This window comes from Oncorhynchus tshawytscha, unplaced genomic scaffold (assembly GCF_018296145.1).
Source record: "Oncorhynchus tshawytscha isolate Ot180627B unplaced genomic scaffold, Otsh_v2.0 Un_contig_17836_pilon_pilon, whole genome shotgun sequence".
In the NCBI taxonomy this organism is placed as follows: Eukaryota; Metazoa; Chordata; class Actinopteri; order Salmoniformes; family Salmonidae; genus Oncorhynchus; species Oncorhynchus tshawytscha.
Window position 1 is genome coordinate 1 of NW_024608895.1, and position 18,947 is coordinate 18,947.

An 18,947-nucleotide genomic window follows, 5' to 3' on the forward strand; every position below is an offset into this window, starting at 1 on the left:
CACCTCAACCACTTCTACTAAAATAACTCCTCCTCCTCCACACCTCAACCACTTCTACTAAAATAACCCCTCCTCCTCCACACCTCAACCACTTCTACTAAAATAACCCCTCCACACCACAAATAAGTCTTCAGACGTGCCCTAGTCATGTGAGAAAATGTACTGCTTCCACCACAAAGCAACTGACGCCACGTCCTCCTTCTCTTACCTTGATCTGTTTATGAGGAGTCACATTCTGTTTCTCACTGTCAGGACCGAGCGTCCTCTTGGAAGGGGTGCGCTCAACCCCAGACCGAGCAGCTAAATATGAACCCTTCCCCATGTGTCCATCCTCTACAGCGCTGCTGCTAGCCTCCATCTTGATCCCTTCCTCCTCCTCCTCCTCACAAGACCCAGGCTGCTCCTGAGAGGGGTCCTCAGAGCTGCTGTTCATAGGCGACCAGGTATATGCCTGACTGAAAGTGATGTCGTCCATTAGAGAGGTGTCTGAGGCATCTGCCTGAGGAGCTGTTGGAGGCTCATTTCTCCACAGCTTCCTGGGTAGGCCCGACGTTGAGTGGGACTGGACACAATTGACGTGAAGTGGGACTGCTACACTGGGCGTAGAGGGGAGTCTGGGTGCTGCTATAGGGGTTTTGTAGGGGGTCCTTAGAGACCAGCTAGGTGTCTGTGAGCCCAGAGGAGTGGTCTGTGTAGGCCCGAAGCCTGGGGCTGCCCTGCGAGGTGTACCCGGCTGGGGTTGGTTCTGGTCTGGTTGGTCCTGCCCCTCAGCCCCAGGCTGGACCAGCAGCTCTTTGACCAGGGTTCCCAGCCGGGTGTTACGTGGGATGATGCGTCTCTTGATGGCGGAGGCCATGCCCTCCTGCTTGGCTATGACATATACACGCTTCTGTCCCCCGTGTCACAGCCGTGTACACGTGTTTCCACGTCTGGACGCTACCGTTACCCAGCACGTACACAATGGTCTCGGTCTCCGACCCCTGACGCACAGAGAAGGCACAGTACAACTGAAGAATTCCATCAGAGAAAATGTCTAACTAGTTAGAATCTACTGAATTGCTTAGTTTAAATCATTCTCTCATCAGTTTATGAATGGAGACAGAGAGAAAACACACACACACTCACACACACACACACTCTCACTCACTCCCACACACACTCACTCCCACACACACTCACTCCCACACACACACCTGGAAGGTGTGTATGGTCCTAGCCCAGGCGTGTTGCAGTTTACATTCTCTCTGCAGTTCCCTGAAGGAAACACACAGCATCCGTCCGTCGCCATCATCCAGAGTCAAGTACCTCTGCTTCCTGCTCCGCTGAGAGCCCGCCTCCTCCTCTGTCACGTCCTGTCATAGGAGGAGACACAACCCAAGAGCACGGCTCAGCCAATTAGAATTGAGCAGCTTACAGAATAGCCTAAAACACATGTAACTATTGGTCCTCTCGTTTCTCACATGTTTAATAAAGAATATCTCTCCGTTACACAGACGCTCTTTATTCTTCTCTTTGCTTTTCATTTTGTCACCACTGCCGTCTCTCTGTGTGGCCCCGTTCCCTCTCAGTCTCTCCCCTCCGTCCAGACCAGGAAGTCTCTGCTTGGTCCTGGCCCTGTCAGATACGTAGCCGTTCTCCAAGTCCTCTGCTTCAGGAGACACTTCCTTGTTCCTGTCTGTGACGTAGCCGTTCTTTGTACAGCAGACTTTATCTCTCGGCTGGAAATCTAGTCGGTTCTTGTTGTTTCTGAGGTAAAAGATCGACACATCAAACCCAAATTATTTATCGATCTACAGATAAGGAGACCAGCTGGGATTTCTAACAGAAACAAACGTGATCTAGGAGACGGGGCAAGTCTCCTCTGCCTCCTCACATTGCACATTCTTCCTTTTTACAACTGGTACAACAGCTCTATCTGGTGGTCCACTCATTACACAGCAGTAGAAACTCTTCTAACACCCCTCCCCCAGTGGCAGAAACTGCATCTCTCCATACAGCATCACTTCCTATAGCAGTAGAAACAGCATCTCTTCCTATAGCAGTAGAAACAGCATCTCTTCCAACAGCATCTCTTCCTATAGCAGTAGAAACAGCATCACTTCCTATAGCAGTAGAAACAGCATCACTTCCTATAGCAGTAGAAACAGCATCTCTTCCAACAGCAACTCTTCCTATAGCAGTAGAAACAGCATCACTTCCTATAGCAGTAGAAACAGCATCTCTTCCTATAGCAGTAGAAACAGCATCACTTCCTATAGCAGTAGAAAAATCTCTTCCAACAGCATCTCTTCCTATAGCAGTAGAAACAGCATCACTTCCTTAGAAACAGCATCTCTTCCTATAGCAGTAGAAACAGCATCTCTTCCTATAGCAGAAACAGCATCTCTTCCTATAGCAGTAGAAACAGCATCTCTTCCTATAGCAGTAGAAACAGCATCTCTTCCTATAGCAGTAGAAACATCATCTCTTCTTATAGCAGTAGAAACAGCATCTCTTCCTATAGCAGTAGAAACAGCATCTCTTCCTATAGCAGTAGAAACAGCATCTCTTCCTATAGCAGTAGAAACAGCATCTCTTCCTATAGCAGTAGAAACAGCATCTCTTCCTATAGCAGTAGAAACAGCATCACTTCCTATAGCAGTAGAAACAGCATCTCTTCCTATAGCAGTAGAAACAGCATCTCTTCCTATAGCAGTAGAAACAGCATCTCTTCCTATAGCAGTAGAAACAGCATCACTTCCTATAGCAGTAGAAACAGCATCACTTCCTATAGCAGTAGAAACAGCATCTCTTCCTATAGCAGTAGAAACAGCATCTCTTCCTATAGCAGTAGAAACAGCATCTCTTCCTATAGCAGTAGAAACAGCATCACTTCCTATAGCAGTAGAAACAGCATCACTTCCTATAGCAGTAGAAACAGCATCACTTCCTATAGCAGTAGAAACAGCATCACTTCCTATAGCAGTAGAAACAGCATCTCTTCCTATAGCAGTAGAAACAGCATCTCTTCCTATAGCAGTAGAAACAGCATCTCTTCCTATAGCAGTAGAAACAGCATCTCTTCCTATAGCAGTAGAAACAGCATCACTTCCTATAGCAGTAGAAACAGCATCACTTCCTATAGCAGTAGAAACAGCATCACTTCCTATAGCAGTAGAAACAGCATCACTTCCTATAGCAGTAGAAACAGCATCACTTCCTATAGCAGTAGAAACAGCATCACTTCCTATAGCAGAAACAGCATCACTTCCTAGAAACAGCATCTCTTCCTATAGCAGTAGAAACAGCATCTCTTCCTATAGCAGTAGAAACAGCATCTCTTCCAACAGCATCTCTTCCTATAGCAGTAGAAACAGCATCTCTTCCTATAGCAGTAGAAACAGAAACAGCATCTCTTCCTATAGCAGTAGACACAGCATCACTTCCTATAGCAGTAGAAACAGCATCACTTCCTATAGCAGTAGAAACAGCATCTCTTCCTATAGCAGTAGAAACAGCATCTTCCTATAGCAGTAGAAACAGCATCTCTTCCTATAGCAGTAGAAACAGCATCTCTTCCTATAGCAGTAGAAACAGCATCTCTTCCTATAGCAGTAGAAACAGCATCTCTTCCTATAGCAGTAGAAACAGCATCTCTTCCTATAGCAGTAGAAACAGCATCTCTTCCTATAGCAGTAGAAACAGCATCACTTCCTATAGCAGTAGAAACAGCATCTCTTCCTATAGCAGTAGAAACAGCATCTCTTCCTATAGCAGTAGAAACAGCATCACTTCCTATAGCAGTAGAAACAGCATCTCTTCCTATAGCAGTAGAAACAGCATCTCTTCCTATAGCAGTAGAAACATCATCTCTTCCAACAGCAACTCTTCCTATAGCAGTAGAAACAGCATCTCTTCCTATAGCAGTAGAAACAGCATCACTTCCTATAGCAGTAGAAACAGCATCACTTCCTATAGCAGTAGAAACAGCATCACTTCCTATAGCAGTAGAAACAGCATCACTTCCTATAGCAGTAGAAACATCATCACTTCCTATAGCAGTAGAAACAGCATCTCTTCCTATAGCAGTAGAAACAGCATCTCTTCCTATAGCAGTAGAAACAGCATCTCTTCCTATAGCAGTAGAAACAGCATCTCTTCCATAGCAGAAACAGCATCACTTCCTATAGCAGTAGAAACAGCATCACTTCCTATAGCAGAAACAGCATCACTTCTATAGCAGTAGAAACAGCATCACTTCCTATAGCAGTAGAAACAGCATCACTTCCTATAGCAGTAGAAACAGCATCTCTTCCAACAGCAACTCTTCCTATAGCAGTAGAAACAGCATCTCTTCCTATAGCAGTAGAAACAGCATCTCTTCCAACAGCATCTCTTCCTATAGCAGTAGAAACAGCATCTCTTCCTATAGCAGTAGAAACAGCATCACTTCCTATAGCAGTAGACACAGCATCACTTCCTATAGCAGTAGAAACAGCATCACTTCCTATAGCAGTAGAAACAGCATCTCTTCCAACAGCAACTCTTCCTATAGCAGTAGAAACAGCATCACTTCCTATAGCAGTAGAAACAGCATCACTTCCTATTGCAGTAGAAACAACATCTCTTCCAACAGCAACTCGTCCTATAGCAGTAGAAACAGCATCTCTTCCTATAGCAGTAGAAACATCATCACTTCCTATAGCAGTAGAAACATCATCACTTCCTATAGCAGTAGAAACATCATCACTTCCTATAGCAGTAGAAACATCATCACTTCCTATAGCAGTAGAAACAGCATCTCTTCCTATAGCAGTAGAAACAGCATCACTTCCTATAGCAGTAGAAACAGCATCTCTTCCTATAGCAGTAGAAACAGCATCTCTTCCTATAGCAGTAGACAATCACTTCCAGCAGTAGAAACAGCATCACTTCCTATAGCAGTAGAAACAGCATCTCTTCCAACAGCTTCTTCCTATAGCAGTAGAAACAGCATCTCTTCCTATAGCAACAGAAACAGCATCTCTTCCTATAGCAGTAGAAACAGCATCTCTTCCTATAGCAGTAGAAACAGCATCACTTCACAGCATCACTTCCTATAGCAGTAGAAACAGCATCTCTTCCAACAGCAACTCTTCCTATAGCAGTAGAAACAGCATCATCTCTTCCTATAGCAGTAGAAACAGCATCTCTTCCTATAGCAGTAGAAACAGCATCTCTTCCTATAGCAGTAGAAACAGCATCTCTTAGAAACAGCATCTCTTCCTATAGCAGTAGAAACAGCATCTCTTCCTATAGCAGTAGAAACAGCATCACTTCCTATAGCAGTAGAAACAGCATCACTTCCTATAGCAGTAGAAACAGCATCTCTTCCTATAGCAGTAGAAACAGCATCACTTCCTATAGCAGTAGAAACAGCATCTCTTCCTATAGCAGTAGAAACAGCATCTCTTCCAACAGAAACACTTCCTATAGCAGTAGAAACAGCATCACTTTCCAACAGCATCTCTTCCTATAGCAGTAGACACAGCATCACTTCCTATAGCAGTAGAAACATCATCTCTTCCTATAGCAGTAGAAACAGCATCTCTTCCAACAGCAACTCTTCCTATAGCAGTAGAAACAGCATCTCTTCCTATAGCAGTAGAAACAGCATCACTTCCTATAGCAGTAGAAACAGCATCTCTTCCACAGCATCACTTCCTATAGCAGTAGAAACAGCATCTCTTCCTATAGCAGTAGAAACAGCATCTCTTCCTATAGCAGTAGAAACAGCATCACTTCCTATAGCAGTAGAAACAGCATCACTTCCTATAGCAGTAGAAACAGCATCTCTTCCAACAGCATCACTTCCTATAGCAGTAGAAACAGCATCACTTCCAAGCAGCAAACAGCATCCTATAGCAGTAGAAACATCTCTTCCATAGCATAGAAACTTCCTATAGCAGTAGAAACATCATCACTTCCTATAGCAGTAGAAACATCACTTCCTATAGCAGTAGAAACATCACTTCCTATAGCAGTAGAAACATCATCACTTCCTATAGCAGTAGAAACATCATCACTTCCTATAGCAGTAGAAACAGCATCACTTCCTATAGCAGTAGAAACAGCATCACTTCCTATAGCAGTAGAAACAGCATCACTTCCTATAGCAGTAGAAACAGCATCACTTCCTATAGCAGTAGAAACAGCATCACTTCCTATAGCTGTAGAAACAGCATCACTTCCTATAGCTGTAGAAACAGCATCACTTCCTATAGCAGTACAGTAACTTACTTGGTGCGGTGGTCGCAGTAATGTTTGCAGCAAAGCTCATTGATCAAGGCACACTTCCATCCTGAAAAACAAGCAGCTCAGTTAAGATACAGGTCTTAATATAGAAACCCAACTGTCCCTGTAGTACAGTAATGGTATAGAGTCCTGAGTAATGTTTGCAGCAAAGCTCATTGAAGGCACCCTCTACATCCCTGAAAAATGGTATAGAGAACCAGTTAAGATCCCAGGTCTTAATAGTATAGAGAACCCCTCTACTGTCCCTGTAGTATCAATGGTATAGAGAACCCCTCTACTGACCCTATAGTATAGAGAACCCTCTACTGACCCTATAGTATAGAGAACCCCTCTACTGACCCTATAGTATAGAGAACCCCTCTACTGAGTATAGAGAACCCCTCTACTGACCCTATAGTATAGAGAACCCCTCTACTGACCCTATAGTATAGAGAACCCTCTACTGACCCTATAGTATAGAGAACCCTCTACTGACCCTATAGTATAGAGAACCCCTCTACTGACCCTATAGTATAGAGAACCCCTCTACTGACCCTATAGTATAGAGAACCCCTCTACTGACCCTATAGTATAGAGAACCCTCTACTGACCCTATAGTATAGAGAATAGTATAGAGAACCCCTCTACTGACCCTATGTATAGAACCTCTATGACCAATGGTATAGAGAACCCCTCTACTGTCCCTATGGTATAGAGAACCCCTCTACTGACCCTATAGTATAGAGAACCCCTCTACTGACCCTATAGTATAGAGAACCCCTCTACTGACCCTATAGTATAGAGAACCCCTCTACTGACCCTATAGTATAGAGAACCCTCTACTGACCCTGTAGTATAGTATAGAGAACCCTCTACTGACCCTATAGTATAGAGAACCCCTCTACTGACCCTATAGTATAGAGAACCCCTCTACTGACCCTATAGTATAGAGAACCCTCTACTGACCCCTATGGTATAGAGAACCCTCTACTGACCCTATAGTATAGAGAACCCTCTACTGTCCCTGTAGTATAGAGAACCCCTCTACTGACCCTGTAGTATCGAGTATAGAGAACCCCTCTACTGTCCCTATAGTATAGAGAACCCCTCTACTGACCCTATAGTATAGAGAACCCTCTACTGACCTATAGTATAGAGAACCCTCTACTGACCCTATAGTATAGAGAACCCTCTACTGTCCCTATAGTATAGAGAACCCCTCTACTGTCCCTGTAGTATAGTATAGAGAACCCCTCTACTGACCCTATAGTATAGAGAACCCCTCTACTGTCCCTATAGTATAGAGAACCCTCTACTGTCCCTATAGTATAGAGAACCCCTCTACTGTCCCTGTAGTACCCTATAGTATAGAGAACCCCTCTACTGACCCTATAGTATAGAGAACCCTCTACTGACCCTATAGTATAGAGAACCCCTCTACTGACCCTATAGTATAGAGAACCCTCTACTGACCCTATAGTATAGAGAACCCCTCTACTGACCCTATAGTATAGAGAACCCCTCTACTGACCCTATAGTATAGAGAACCCCTCTACTGACCCTATAGTATAGAGAACCCTCTACTGACCCTATAGTATAGAGAACCCTCTACTGTCCCTATAGTATAGAGAACCCTCTACTGACCCTATAGTATAGAGAACCCCTCTACTGTCCCTGTAGTATAGAGAACCCTCTACTGTCCCTGTAGTATCAATGGAATAGAGAACCCCTCTACTGTCCCTGTAGTATCAATGGCATAGAGAACCCTCTACTGTCCCCTGTAGTATCGATGGTATAGAGAACCCTCTACTGTCCCTGTAGTATCAATGGAATAGAGAACCCTCTACTGTCCCTATAGTATAGAGAACCCCTCTACTGTCCCTGTAGTATCAATGGAATAGAGAACCCCTCTACTGTCCCTATAGTATAGAGAACCCTCTACTGTCCCTGTAGTATAGTATAGAGAACCCTCTACTGTCCCTGTAGTATCAATGGTATAGAGAACCCTCTACTGACCCCTATAGTATAGAGAACCCCTCTACTGTCCCTATATGGTATAGAGAACCCCTCTACTGTCCTGTAGTATCGATGGTATAGAGAACCCCTCTACTGTCCCTATAGTATAGAGAACCCTCTACTGTCCCAGTATCGATGGTATAGAGAACCCTCTACTGTCCCTATAGTATAGAGAACCCCTCTACTGTCCCTCGATGGTATAGAGTACTGACCCGATGGTATAGAGAACCCTCTACTGTCCCTGTAGTATCAATGGTATAGAGAACCCTCTACTGTCCCTATAGTATAGAGAACCCTCTACTGTCCCTGTATAGTGTACTGACCCTATAGTATAGAGAACCTCTACTGACCCTATAGTATAGAGAACCACTGTACTGACCCTATAGTATAGAGAACCCCTCTACTGTCCCTGTAGTATCAATGGTATAGAGAACCCTCTACTGTCCCTGTAGTATAGAGAACCCTCTACTGTTCCTGTAGTATAGAGAACCCCTCTACTGTCCCTGTAGTATAGAGAACCCTCTACTGTCCCTGTAGTATCAATGGTATAGAGAACCCTCTACTGTCCCTGTAGTATCAATGGTATAGAGACCCTCTACTGTCCCTGTAGTATCAATGGTATAGAGAACCCTCTACTGTCCCTGTAGTATCGATGGTATAGAGAACCCTCTACTGTCCCTGTAGTATCAATGGTATAGAGAACCCTCTACTGACCCTATAATATAGAGAACCCTCTACTGACCCTGTAGTATAGAGAACCCTCTACTGACCCTGTAGTATCAATGGTATAGAGAACCCTCTACTGACCCTGTAGTATAGAGAACCCTCTACTGTCCCTGTAGTATCAATGGTATAGAGAACCCCTCTACTGTTCCTGTAGTATAGATGGTATAGAGAACCCCTCTACTGTCCCTATAGTATCAATGGTATAGAGAACCCTCTACTGTCCCTGTAGTATCAATGGTATAGAGAACCCCTCTACTGTCCCTGTAGTATCGATGGTATAGAGAACCCTCTACTGACCCTGTAGTATCGATGGTAGAGAACCCCTCTACTGTCCCTATAGTATAGAGAACCCTCTACTGTCCCTGTAGTGTCGATGGTATAGAGAACCCTCTACTGACCCTATAGTATCGAGAACCCCTCTACTGTCCCTGTAGTATCAATGGTATAGAGAACCCTCTACTGTCCCTGTAGTATAGAGAACCCCTCTACTGTCCCTGTAGTATAGAGAACCCTCTACTGTTCCTGTAGTATAGAGAACCCTCTACTGTCCCTGTAGTATAGAGAACCCCTCTACTGTCCCTGTAGTATCGATGGTATAGAGAACCCTCTACTGTCCCTATAGTATAGAGAACCCCTCTACTGTCCCTGTAGTATAGAGAACCCCTCTACTGTCCCTGTAGTATAGAGAACCCTCTACTGTCCCTGTAGTATAGAGAACCCCCTCTACTATAGAGAACCCTCTACTATCCCTGTAGTATAGAGAACCCTCTACTGTCCCTGTAGTATAGAGAACCCCTCTACTGTCCCTGTAGTATAGAGAACCCTCTACTGTCCCTGTAGTATAGAGAACCCTCTACTGTCCCTGTAGTATAGAGAACCCCTCTACTGTCCCTGTAGTATCGATGGTATAGAGAACCCTCTACTGACCCTGTAGTATAGAGAACCCCTCTACTGTCCCTGTAGTATAGAGAACCCTCTACTGTCCCTGTAGTATCGATGGTATAGAGAACCCTCTACTGTCCCTGTAGTATCAATGGTATAGAGAACCCTATACTGAACCCTACTGTCCCTGTAGTATAGAGAACCCTCTACTGTCCCTAGTATAGAGAACCCTCTACTGTTCCTGTAGTATCAATGGTATAGAGAACCCTCTACTGACCCTATAGTATAGAGAACCCTCTACTGACCCTGTAGTATCAATGGTATAGAGAACCCTCTACTGTCCCTGTAGTATAGAGAACCCTCTACTGTTCCTGTAGTATCCACTCACACAGACAGCATCGTGAGGAAGGCGCAGCAGCGCTCTTCAACCTCAGGAGGCTGAAGAAATTCGGCTTGTCACCAAAAGCACTCACAAACTTCTACAGATGCACAATCGAGAGCATCCTGGCGGGCTGTATCACCGCCTGGTATGGCAACTGCACCGCCCTCAACCGTAAGGCTCTCCAGAGGGTAGTGAGGTCTGCACAACGCATCACCGGGGGCAAACTACCTGCCCTCCAGGACACCTACACCACCCGATGCTACAGGAAGGCCATAAAGATCATCAAGGACATCAACCACCGAGCCACTGCCTGTTCACCCCCCTATCATCCAGAAGGCGAGGTCAGTACAGGTGCATCAAAGCTGGGACCGAGAGACTGAAAAACAGCTTCTATCTCAAGGCCATCAGACTGTTAAACAGCCACCACTAACATTGAGTGGCTACTGCCAACACACTGTCAATGACACTGACTCTACTCCAGCCACTTTAATCATGGGAATTGATGGGAAATGATGTAAATATATCACTAGCCACTTTAAACAATGCTACCTTATATAATGTTACTTACCCTACATTGTTCATCTCATATGCATACGTTGATACTGTACTCTATATCATCGACTGCATCCTTATGTAATACATGTATCACTAGCCACTTTAACTATGCCACTTGGTTTACATACTCATCTCATATGTATATACTGTACTCGATATCATCTACTGTATCTTGCCTATGCTGCTCTGTACCATCACTCATTCATATATCCTTATGTACATATTCTTTATCCCTTACACTGTGTATGACAGTAGTTTTTTTTGGAATTGTTAGTTAGATTACTTGCTCGTTATTACTGCATTGTCGGAACTAGAAGCACAAGCATTTCGCTACACTCGCATTAACATCTGCTAACCATGTGTATGTGACAAATAAAATTTGATTTGATTTGATTTGTATCGATGGTATAGAGAAACCCTCTACTGTCCCTGTAGTATAGATGGTATAGAGAACCCCTCTGCTGTCCCTGTAGTATTGATGGTATAGAGAACCCCTCTACTGTCCCTATAGTATAGAGAACCCCTCTGCTGTCCCTGTAGTATTGATGGTATAGAGAACCCCTCTACTGACCCTATAGTGTAGAGAACCCTTCTACTGACCCTATAGTATCAATAGAGAACCCTCTACTGTCCCTGTAGTATAGAGAACCCCTCTACTGTCCCTATAGTATAGAGAACCCCTCTACTGTCCCTATAGTATAGATGGTATAGAGAACCCTCTACTGACCCTGTAGTATAGAGAACCCCTCTACTGTCCCTGTAGTATAGAGAACCCCTCTACTGTCCCTGTAGTATCGATGGTATAGAGAACCCTCTACTGTCCCTGTAGTATCATGGTATAGAGAACCCCTCTACTGTCCCTGTAGTATAGAGATGGTATAGAGAACCCTCTACTGTCCCTGTAGTATAGAGAACCCTCTACTGTCCCTGTAGTATAGATGGTATAGAGAACCCTCTACTGTCCCTGTAGTATCGATGGTATAGAGAACCCCTCTACTGACCCTATAGTATAGAGAACCCTCTACTGTCCCTGTAGTATAGAGAACCCCTCTACTGTCCCTGTAGTATCAATGGTATAGAGAACCCCTCTACTGTCCCTGTAGTATCAATGGTATAGAGAACCCTCTACTGTCCCTGTAGTATCGATGGTATAGAGAACCCCTCTACTATCCCTGTAGTATAGAGAACCCTCTACTGACCCTGTAGTATAGAGAACCCCTCTACTGTCCCTGTAGTATAGATGGTATAGAGAACCCTCTACTGACCCTGTAGTATCAATGGTATAGAGAACCCTCTACTGACCCTATAGTGTAGAGAACCCCTCTACTGTCCCTGTAGTATCAATGGTATAGAGAACCCTCTCTGTCCCTATAGTATAGAGAACCCCTCTACTGACCCTATAGTATAGAGAACCCCTCTACTGACCCTATAGTATAGAGAACCTCTACTGACCCTAGTATAGAGAACCCTCTACTGACCCTATAGTATAGAGAACCCCTCTACTGACCCTATAGTATAGAGAACCCTCTACTGACCCTATAGTATAGAGAACCCTCTACTGTCCCTATAGTATAGAGAACCCCTCTACTGTCCCTATAGTATAGAGAACCCTCTACTGTCCCTATAGTATAGAGAACCCTCTACTGACCCTATAGTATAGAGAACCCTCTACTGTCCCTGTAGTATCAATGGTATAGAGAACCCTCTACTGTCCCTGTAGTATCAATGGAATAGAGAAACCCTCTACTGTCCCTGTAGTATCAATGGTATAGAGAACCCTCTACTGTCCCTGTAGTATCGATGGTATAGAGAACCCTCTACTGTCCCTGTAGTATCAATGGTATAGAGAACCCTCTACTGACCCTGTAGTATAGAGAACCCTCTACTGTCCCTGTAGTATCAATGGTATAGAGAACCCTCTACTGTTCCTGTAGTATAGATGGTATAGAGAACCCTCTACTGTCCCTGTAGTATCAATGGTATAGAGAACCCTCTACTGTCCCTGTAGTATAGAGAACCCTCTACTGTCCCTGTAGTATCGATGGTATAGAGAACCTCTACTGTCCCTATAGTATAGAGAGAACCCTCTACTGTCCCTGTAGTATAGAGAACCCTCTACTGTCCCTGTAGTATAGATGGTATAGAGAACCCTCTACTGTCCCTGTAGTATCGATGGTATAGAGAACCCTCTACTGTCCCTGTAGTATAGAGAACCCTCTACTGTCCCTATAGTATAGAGAACCCCTCTACTGTCCCTGTAGTATCGATGGTATAGAGAACCCTCTACTGACCCTATAGTATAGAGAGAACCCCTCTACTGTCCCTGTAGTAGATGGTATAGAGAACCCCTCTACTGTCCCTGTAGTATCAATGGTATAGAGAACCCTCTACTGACCCTGTAGTATCAATGGTATAGAGAACCCTCTACTGACCCTATAGTATCAATGGTATAGAGAACCCTCTACTGTCCCTGTATAGAGAACCCTCTACTGTTCCTGTAGTATAGATGGTATAGAGAACCCTCTACTGTCCCTGTAGTATAGATGGTATAGAGAACCCTCTACTGTCCCTGTAGTATCGATGGTATAGAGAACCCTCTACTGACCCTATAGTATAGAGAACCCCTCTACTGTCCCTGTAGTATAGAGAACCCTCTACTGTCCCTGTAGTATCAATGGTATAGAGAACCCCTCTACTGTCCCTGTAGTATCAATGGTATAGAGAACCCTCTACTGTCCCTGTAGTATCGATGGTATAGAGAACCCTCTACTATCCCTGTAGTATAGAGAACCCCTCTACTGACCCTGTAGTATAGAGAACCCTCTACTGTCCCTGTAGTATAGATAGAGAACCCTCTACTGACCCTGTAGTATCAATGGTATAGAGAACCCTCTACTGACCCTATAGTGTAGAGAACCCTCTACTGTCCCTGTAGTATCAATGGTATAGAGAACCCTCTACTGACCCTATAGTGTAGAGAACCCCTCTACTGACCCTATAGTATAGAGAACCCCTCTACTGACCCTATAGTATAGAGAACCCTCTACTGACCCTATAGTATAGAGAACCCTCTACTGACCCTATAGTATAGAGAACCCCTCTACTGACCCTATAGTATAGAGAACCCTCTACTGACCCTATAGTATAGAGAACCCTCTACTGTCCCTATAGTATAGAGAACTGTCCCTATAGTATAGAGAACCCTCTACTGTCCCTATAGTATAGAGAACCCTCTACTGACCCTATAGTATAGAGAACCCTCTACTGTCCCTGTAGTATCAATGGTATAGAGAACCCTCTACTGTCCCTGTAGTATCAATGGAATAGAGAAACCCTCTACTGTCCCTGTAGTATCAATGGTATAGAGAACCCTCTACTGTCCCTGTAGTATCGATGGTATAGAGAACCCCTCTACTGTCCCTGTAGTATCAATGGTATAGAGAACCCCTCTACTGACCCTGTAGTATAGAGAACCCCTCTACTGTCCCTGTAGTATCAATGGTATAGAGAACCCTCTACTGTTCCTGTAGTATAGATGGTATAGAGAACCCCTCTACTGTCCCTGTAGTATCAATGGTATAGAGAACCCCTCTACTGTCCCTGTAGTATAGAGAACCCTCTACTGTCCCTGTAGTATCGATGGTATAGAGAATCCCTCTACTGACCCTGTAGTATCGATGGTATAGAGAACCCCTCTACTGTCCCTGTAGTATCGATGGTATAGAGAACCCTCTACTGTCCCTAGAGAACCCCCTACTGTCCCTGTAGTGTCGATGGTAGAGAACCCTCTACTGACCCTATAGTATAGAGAACCCCTCTACTGTCCCTATAGTATAGAGAACCCTCTACTGACCCTATAGTATAGAGAACCCTCTACTGACCCTATAGTATAGAGAAACTGTCCCTATAGTATAGAGAACCCTCTACTGTCCCTATAGTATAGAGAACCACTGTACTGACCCTATAGTATAGAGAACCCTCTACTGACCCTATAGTATAGAGAACCCCTCTACTGACCCTATAGTATAGAGAACCCTCTACTGTCCCTATAGTATAGAGAACCCCTCTACTGACCCTATAGTATAGAGAACCCTCTACTGACCCTATAGTATAGAGAACCCTCTACTGACCCTATAGTATAGAGAACCCTCTACTGTCCCTGTAGTATCGATGGTATAGAGAACCCTCTACTGTCCCTGTAGTATAGAGAACCCCTCTACTGTCCCTATAGTATAGAGAACCCCTCTACTGACCCTATAGTATAGAGAACCCCTCTACTGACCCTATAGTATAGAGAACCCTCTACTGACCCTATAGTATAGAGAACCCCTCTACTGACCCTATAGTATAGAGAACCCTCTACTGACCCTATAGTATAGAGAACCCTCTACTGACCCTATAGTATAGAGAACCACTCTACTGACCCTATAGTATAGAGAACCACTCTACTGACCCTATAGTATAGAGAACCCTCTACTGACCCTATAGTATAGAGAACCACTCTACTGACCCTATAGTATAGAGAACCACTCTACTGACCCTATAGTATAGAGAACCCTCTACTGACCCTATAGTATAGAGAACCCCTCTACTGTCCCTGTAGTATCGATGGTATAGAGAACCCTCTACTGTCCCTGTAGTATAGAGAACCCTCTACTGTCCCTATAGTATAGAGAACCCCTCTACTGACCCTATAGTATAGAGAACCCTCTACTGACCCTATAGTATAGAGAACCCCTCTACTGACCCTATAGTATAGAGAACCCTCTACTGACCCTATAGTATAGAGAACCCTCTACTGACCCTATAGTATAGAGAACCCTCTACTGACCCTATAGTATAGAGAACCCTCTACTGACCCTATAGTATAGAGAACCCCTCTACTGTCCCTGTAGTATCGATGGTATAGAGAACCCTCTACTGTCCCTGTAGTATCGATGGTATAGAGAACCCTCTACTGTCCCTGTAGTATAGAGAACCCCTCTACTGTCCCTATAGTATAGAGAACCCCTCTACTGACCCTATAGTATAGAGAACCCCTCTACTGACCCTGTAGTATAGAGAACCCCTCTACTGACCCTGTAGTATAGAGAACCCCTCTACTGTCCCTATAGTATAGAGAACCCCTCTACTGTCCCTATAGTATAGAGAACCCCTCTACTGTCCCTGTAGTATCGATGGTATAGAGAACCCCTCTACTGTCCCTGTAGTATAGAGAACCCCTCTACTGTCCTATAGTATAGAGTAGTATAGAGAACCCCTCTACTGTCCCTATAGTATAGAGAACCCTCTACTGACCCTATAGTATAGAGAACCCCTCTACTGACCCTATAGTATAGAGAACCCCTCTACTGTCCCTGTAGTATAGAGAACCCCTCTACTGTCCCTATAGTATAGAGAACCCCTCTACTGACCCTATAGTATAGAGAACCCTCTACTGTCCCTATAGTATAGAGAACCCTCTACTGTCCCTATAGTATAGAGAACCCCTCTACTGACCCTATAGTATAGAGAACCCCTCTACTGACCCTATAGTATAGAGAGAACCCCTCTACTGACCCTATAGTATAGAGAACCCCTCTACTGACCCTATAGTATAGAGAACCCCTCTACTGACCCTATAGTATAGAGAACCCCTCTACTGTCCCTATAGTATAGAGAACCCCTCTACTGTCCCTGTAGTATCGATGGTATAGAGAACCCTCTACTGTCCCTGTAGTATCGATGGTATAGAGAACCCTCTACTGTCCCTGTAGTATAGAGAACCCCTCTACTGACCCTATAGTATAGAGAACCCCCTCTACTGACCCTGTAGTATAGAGAACCCTCTACTGTCCCTATAGTATAGAGAACCCTCTACTGTCCCTATAGTATAGAGAACCCCTCTACTGACCCTATAGTATAGAGAACCCCTCTACTGACCCTATAGTATAGAGAACCCTCTACTGACCCTATAGTATAGAGAACCCTCTACTGACCCTATAGTATAGAGAACCCCTCTACTGTCCCTATAGTATAGAGAACCCCTCTACTGTCCCTGTAGTATCGATGGTATAGAGAACCCTCTACTGTCCCTGTAGTATCGATGGTATAGAGAACCCTCTACTGTCCCTATAGTATAGAGAACCCCTCTACTGACCCTATAGTATAGAGAACCCTCTACTGACCCTATAGTATAGAGAACCCTCTACTGACCCTATATTATAGAGAACCCCTCTACTGACCCTATAGTATAGAGAACCCCTCTACTGACCCTATAGTATAGAGAACCCTCTACTGACCCTATAGTATAGAGAACCCCTCTACTGACCCTATATTATAGAGAACCCTCTACTGACCCTATGGTATAGAGAACCCTCTACTGACCCTATAGTATAGAGAACCCTCTACTGACCCTATAGTATCAACGGTGTAGATAACCTCTACATGTCTGACCACTCTACTGTGTAATGCTCGTCTTACCTTCTGAAGGCAATGAACTGTGACGTGGCGTCATTCTTCAGTCCTGGAGCAGCTTTCAATAATAGTTCGATAGCCACCTGAAGGTCTGAAAAACAACATCATATTGTGTTGCATTATATTGGTAGTGTTCTGTGTTTTCAGATGGAGTCCACGGGTTACTCACCATAGTCAGAGTCCTCGGTGGTGTTGGGCAGCAGGATGAGGATGAACCTCTTGTCTTCAGAGGGCATGGTGTAGCTTCCATTCAGATCCAAGATGGCGTCGTAGTGGAGCGGTCTGAAACTACGATTCATCCCCATCTCTGCGATTCTGATTTTTTTTTTTTTTAAAAGGACAGACGCAGTATTTTTCGTTTCTCATGGTCGGTCACGGCATCAGGACAAAAACAGGTCAAATAAACAATCTTACAGAATTTACAATTACATTTTTTTTTTATTTAAGAAAATTAATTTCATATCTGAATTTGCAAAGTTGTATCTAAACTTTATTCTGTCTACATACTGAATTAATTCATGGTTCTTTTTATTTTATATTATCAAATAGTCACTGTGGTATTTATATGTTTGTTTGGAAACTAAAGACAAAAAACCAAATGCCATATTTACTGTCCGGCGTTGTCGACGATCAGTTGAGACTCAGCTCTGTGATTGGTCCTCATCTCGATGGCCCAATGGGCTCGGCCCAGACTGTGGAACAGGTCATACAAGGTGTTTCCTGGCTGGATACTGGACAGCTGACGCACATCACCTAGACAAACAGGCACACTGTGGAACAGGCCATACTTCCTGACGGGCTGCCACCAGGTGCTGAAGGTAAGGAAACAACATTTCCACTTCGCTGACCCTCAACACTGGGGCCCCACAGGGGTGCGTGCTCAGCCCTTTCCTGTACTCCCTGTTCACTCATGACTGCGTGGCCATGCACGCCTCCAACTCAATCATCAAGTTTGCAGATGACACAACAGTAGTGGGCTTGATTACCACCAACAACGAGACAGCCTATAGGTAGGAGTGTGGTGTCAGGAAAACAACCTCTCGCTCAACGTCAACAAAACAAAGGAGATGATTGTGGACTTCAGGAAACAGCAGAGGCAGCACCCCCCTATCCACATCGATGGATCAGTAGTGGAGAAGGTGGAAGTTAAGTTCCTCGGCGTACACATCACAGACAAACTGAAATGGTGCACCCACACAGACAGTGTGGTGAAGAAGGCACAGCAGCGCCTCAACCTCAGGAGGCTGACAAAATGTGGCTTGTCACCTAGAACCCTGACAAAACTTTAAAAGACTCACAATTGAGAGCATCCTGTTGGGCTGTATCACTGCCAGGTACAGTAACTGTACCGCCCTCAACCGCAAGGCACAACACATCCCCTGCCCTCCATGACACCTACACCACCCGATGTCACAGGAAGGCCAAAAAGATCATCAAGGACAACAACCACCCGAGCCACTGCCTGTTCACCCCACTACCATCCAGAGGCGAGGTCAGTACAGGTGCATCAAAGCTGAGACAGAAGCTGTTTTTCAGTCTCTCGATCTCAAGGCCATCAGACTGCTAAACAGCCATCACCAACTCAGAGGCTGCTGCCTTCATAGAGACTCACTAGTCACTTTAAACCATGTTGGCATATCTTACATTACTCATATCTACAGTTGAAGTCGGAAGTTTA

At 44.5% G+C, this 18,947-nt stretch overlaps 1 protein-coding gene across 1 annotated transcript in view; it reads right to left on the reverse strand.

Moving 5' to 3' along the window:
• Window positions 1-79: 79 nt before the first annotated feature.
• Window positions 80-18,947, reverse strand: part of LOC112240308 (DNA helicase B) — a 34,078-nt gene continuing 15,210 nt past the window's right edge. Inside the window, 9 exon segments of the mRNA XM_042313827.1 lie at window positions 80-895; window positions 897-980; window positions 1,194-1,352; window positions 1,461-1,746; window positions 6,259-6,319; window positions 17,276-17,280; window positions 17,282-17,360; window positions 17,439-17,584; window positions 17,881-18,022. Coding sequence (XP_042169761.1) covers window positions 146-895; window positions 897-980; window positions 1,194-1,352; window positions 1,461-1,746; window positions 6,259-6,319; window positions 17,276-17,280; window positions 17,282-17,360; window positions 17,439-17,584; window positions 17,881-18,022 — 1,712 coding nt within the window. The 3' untranslated portion in view covers window positions 80-145.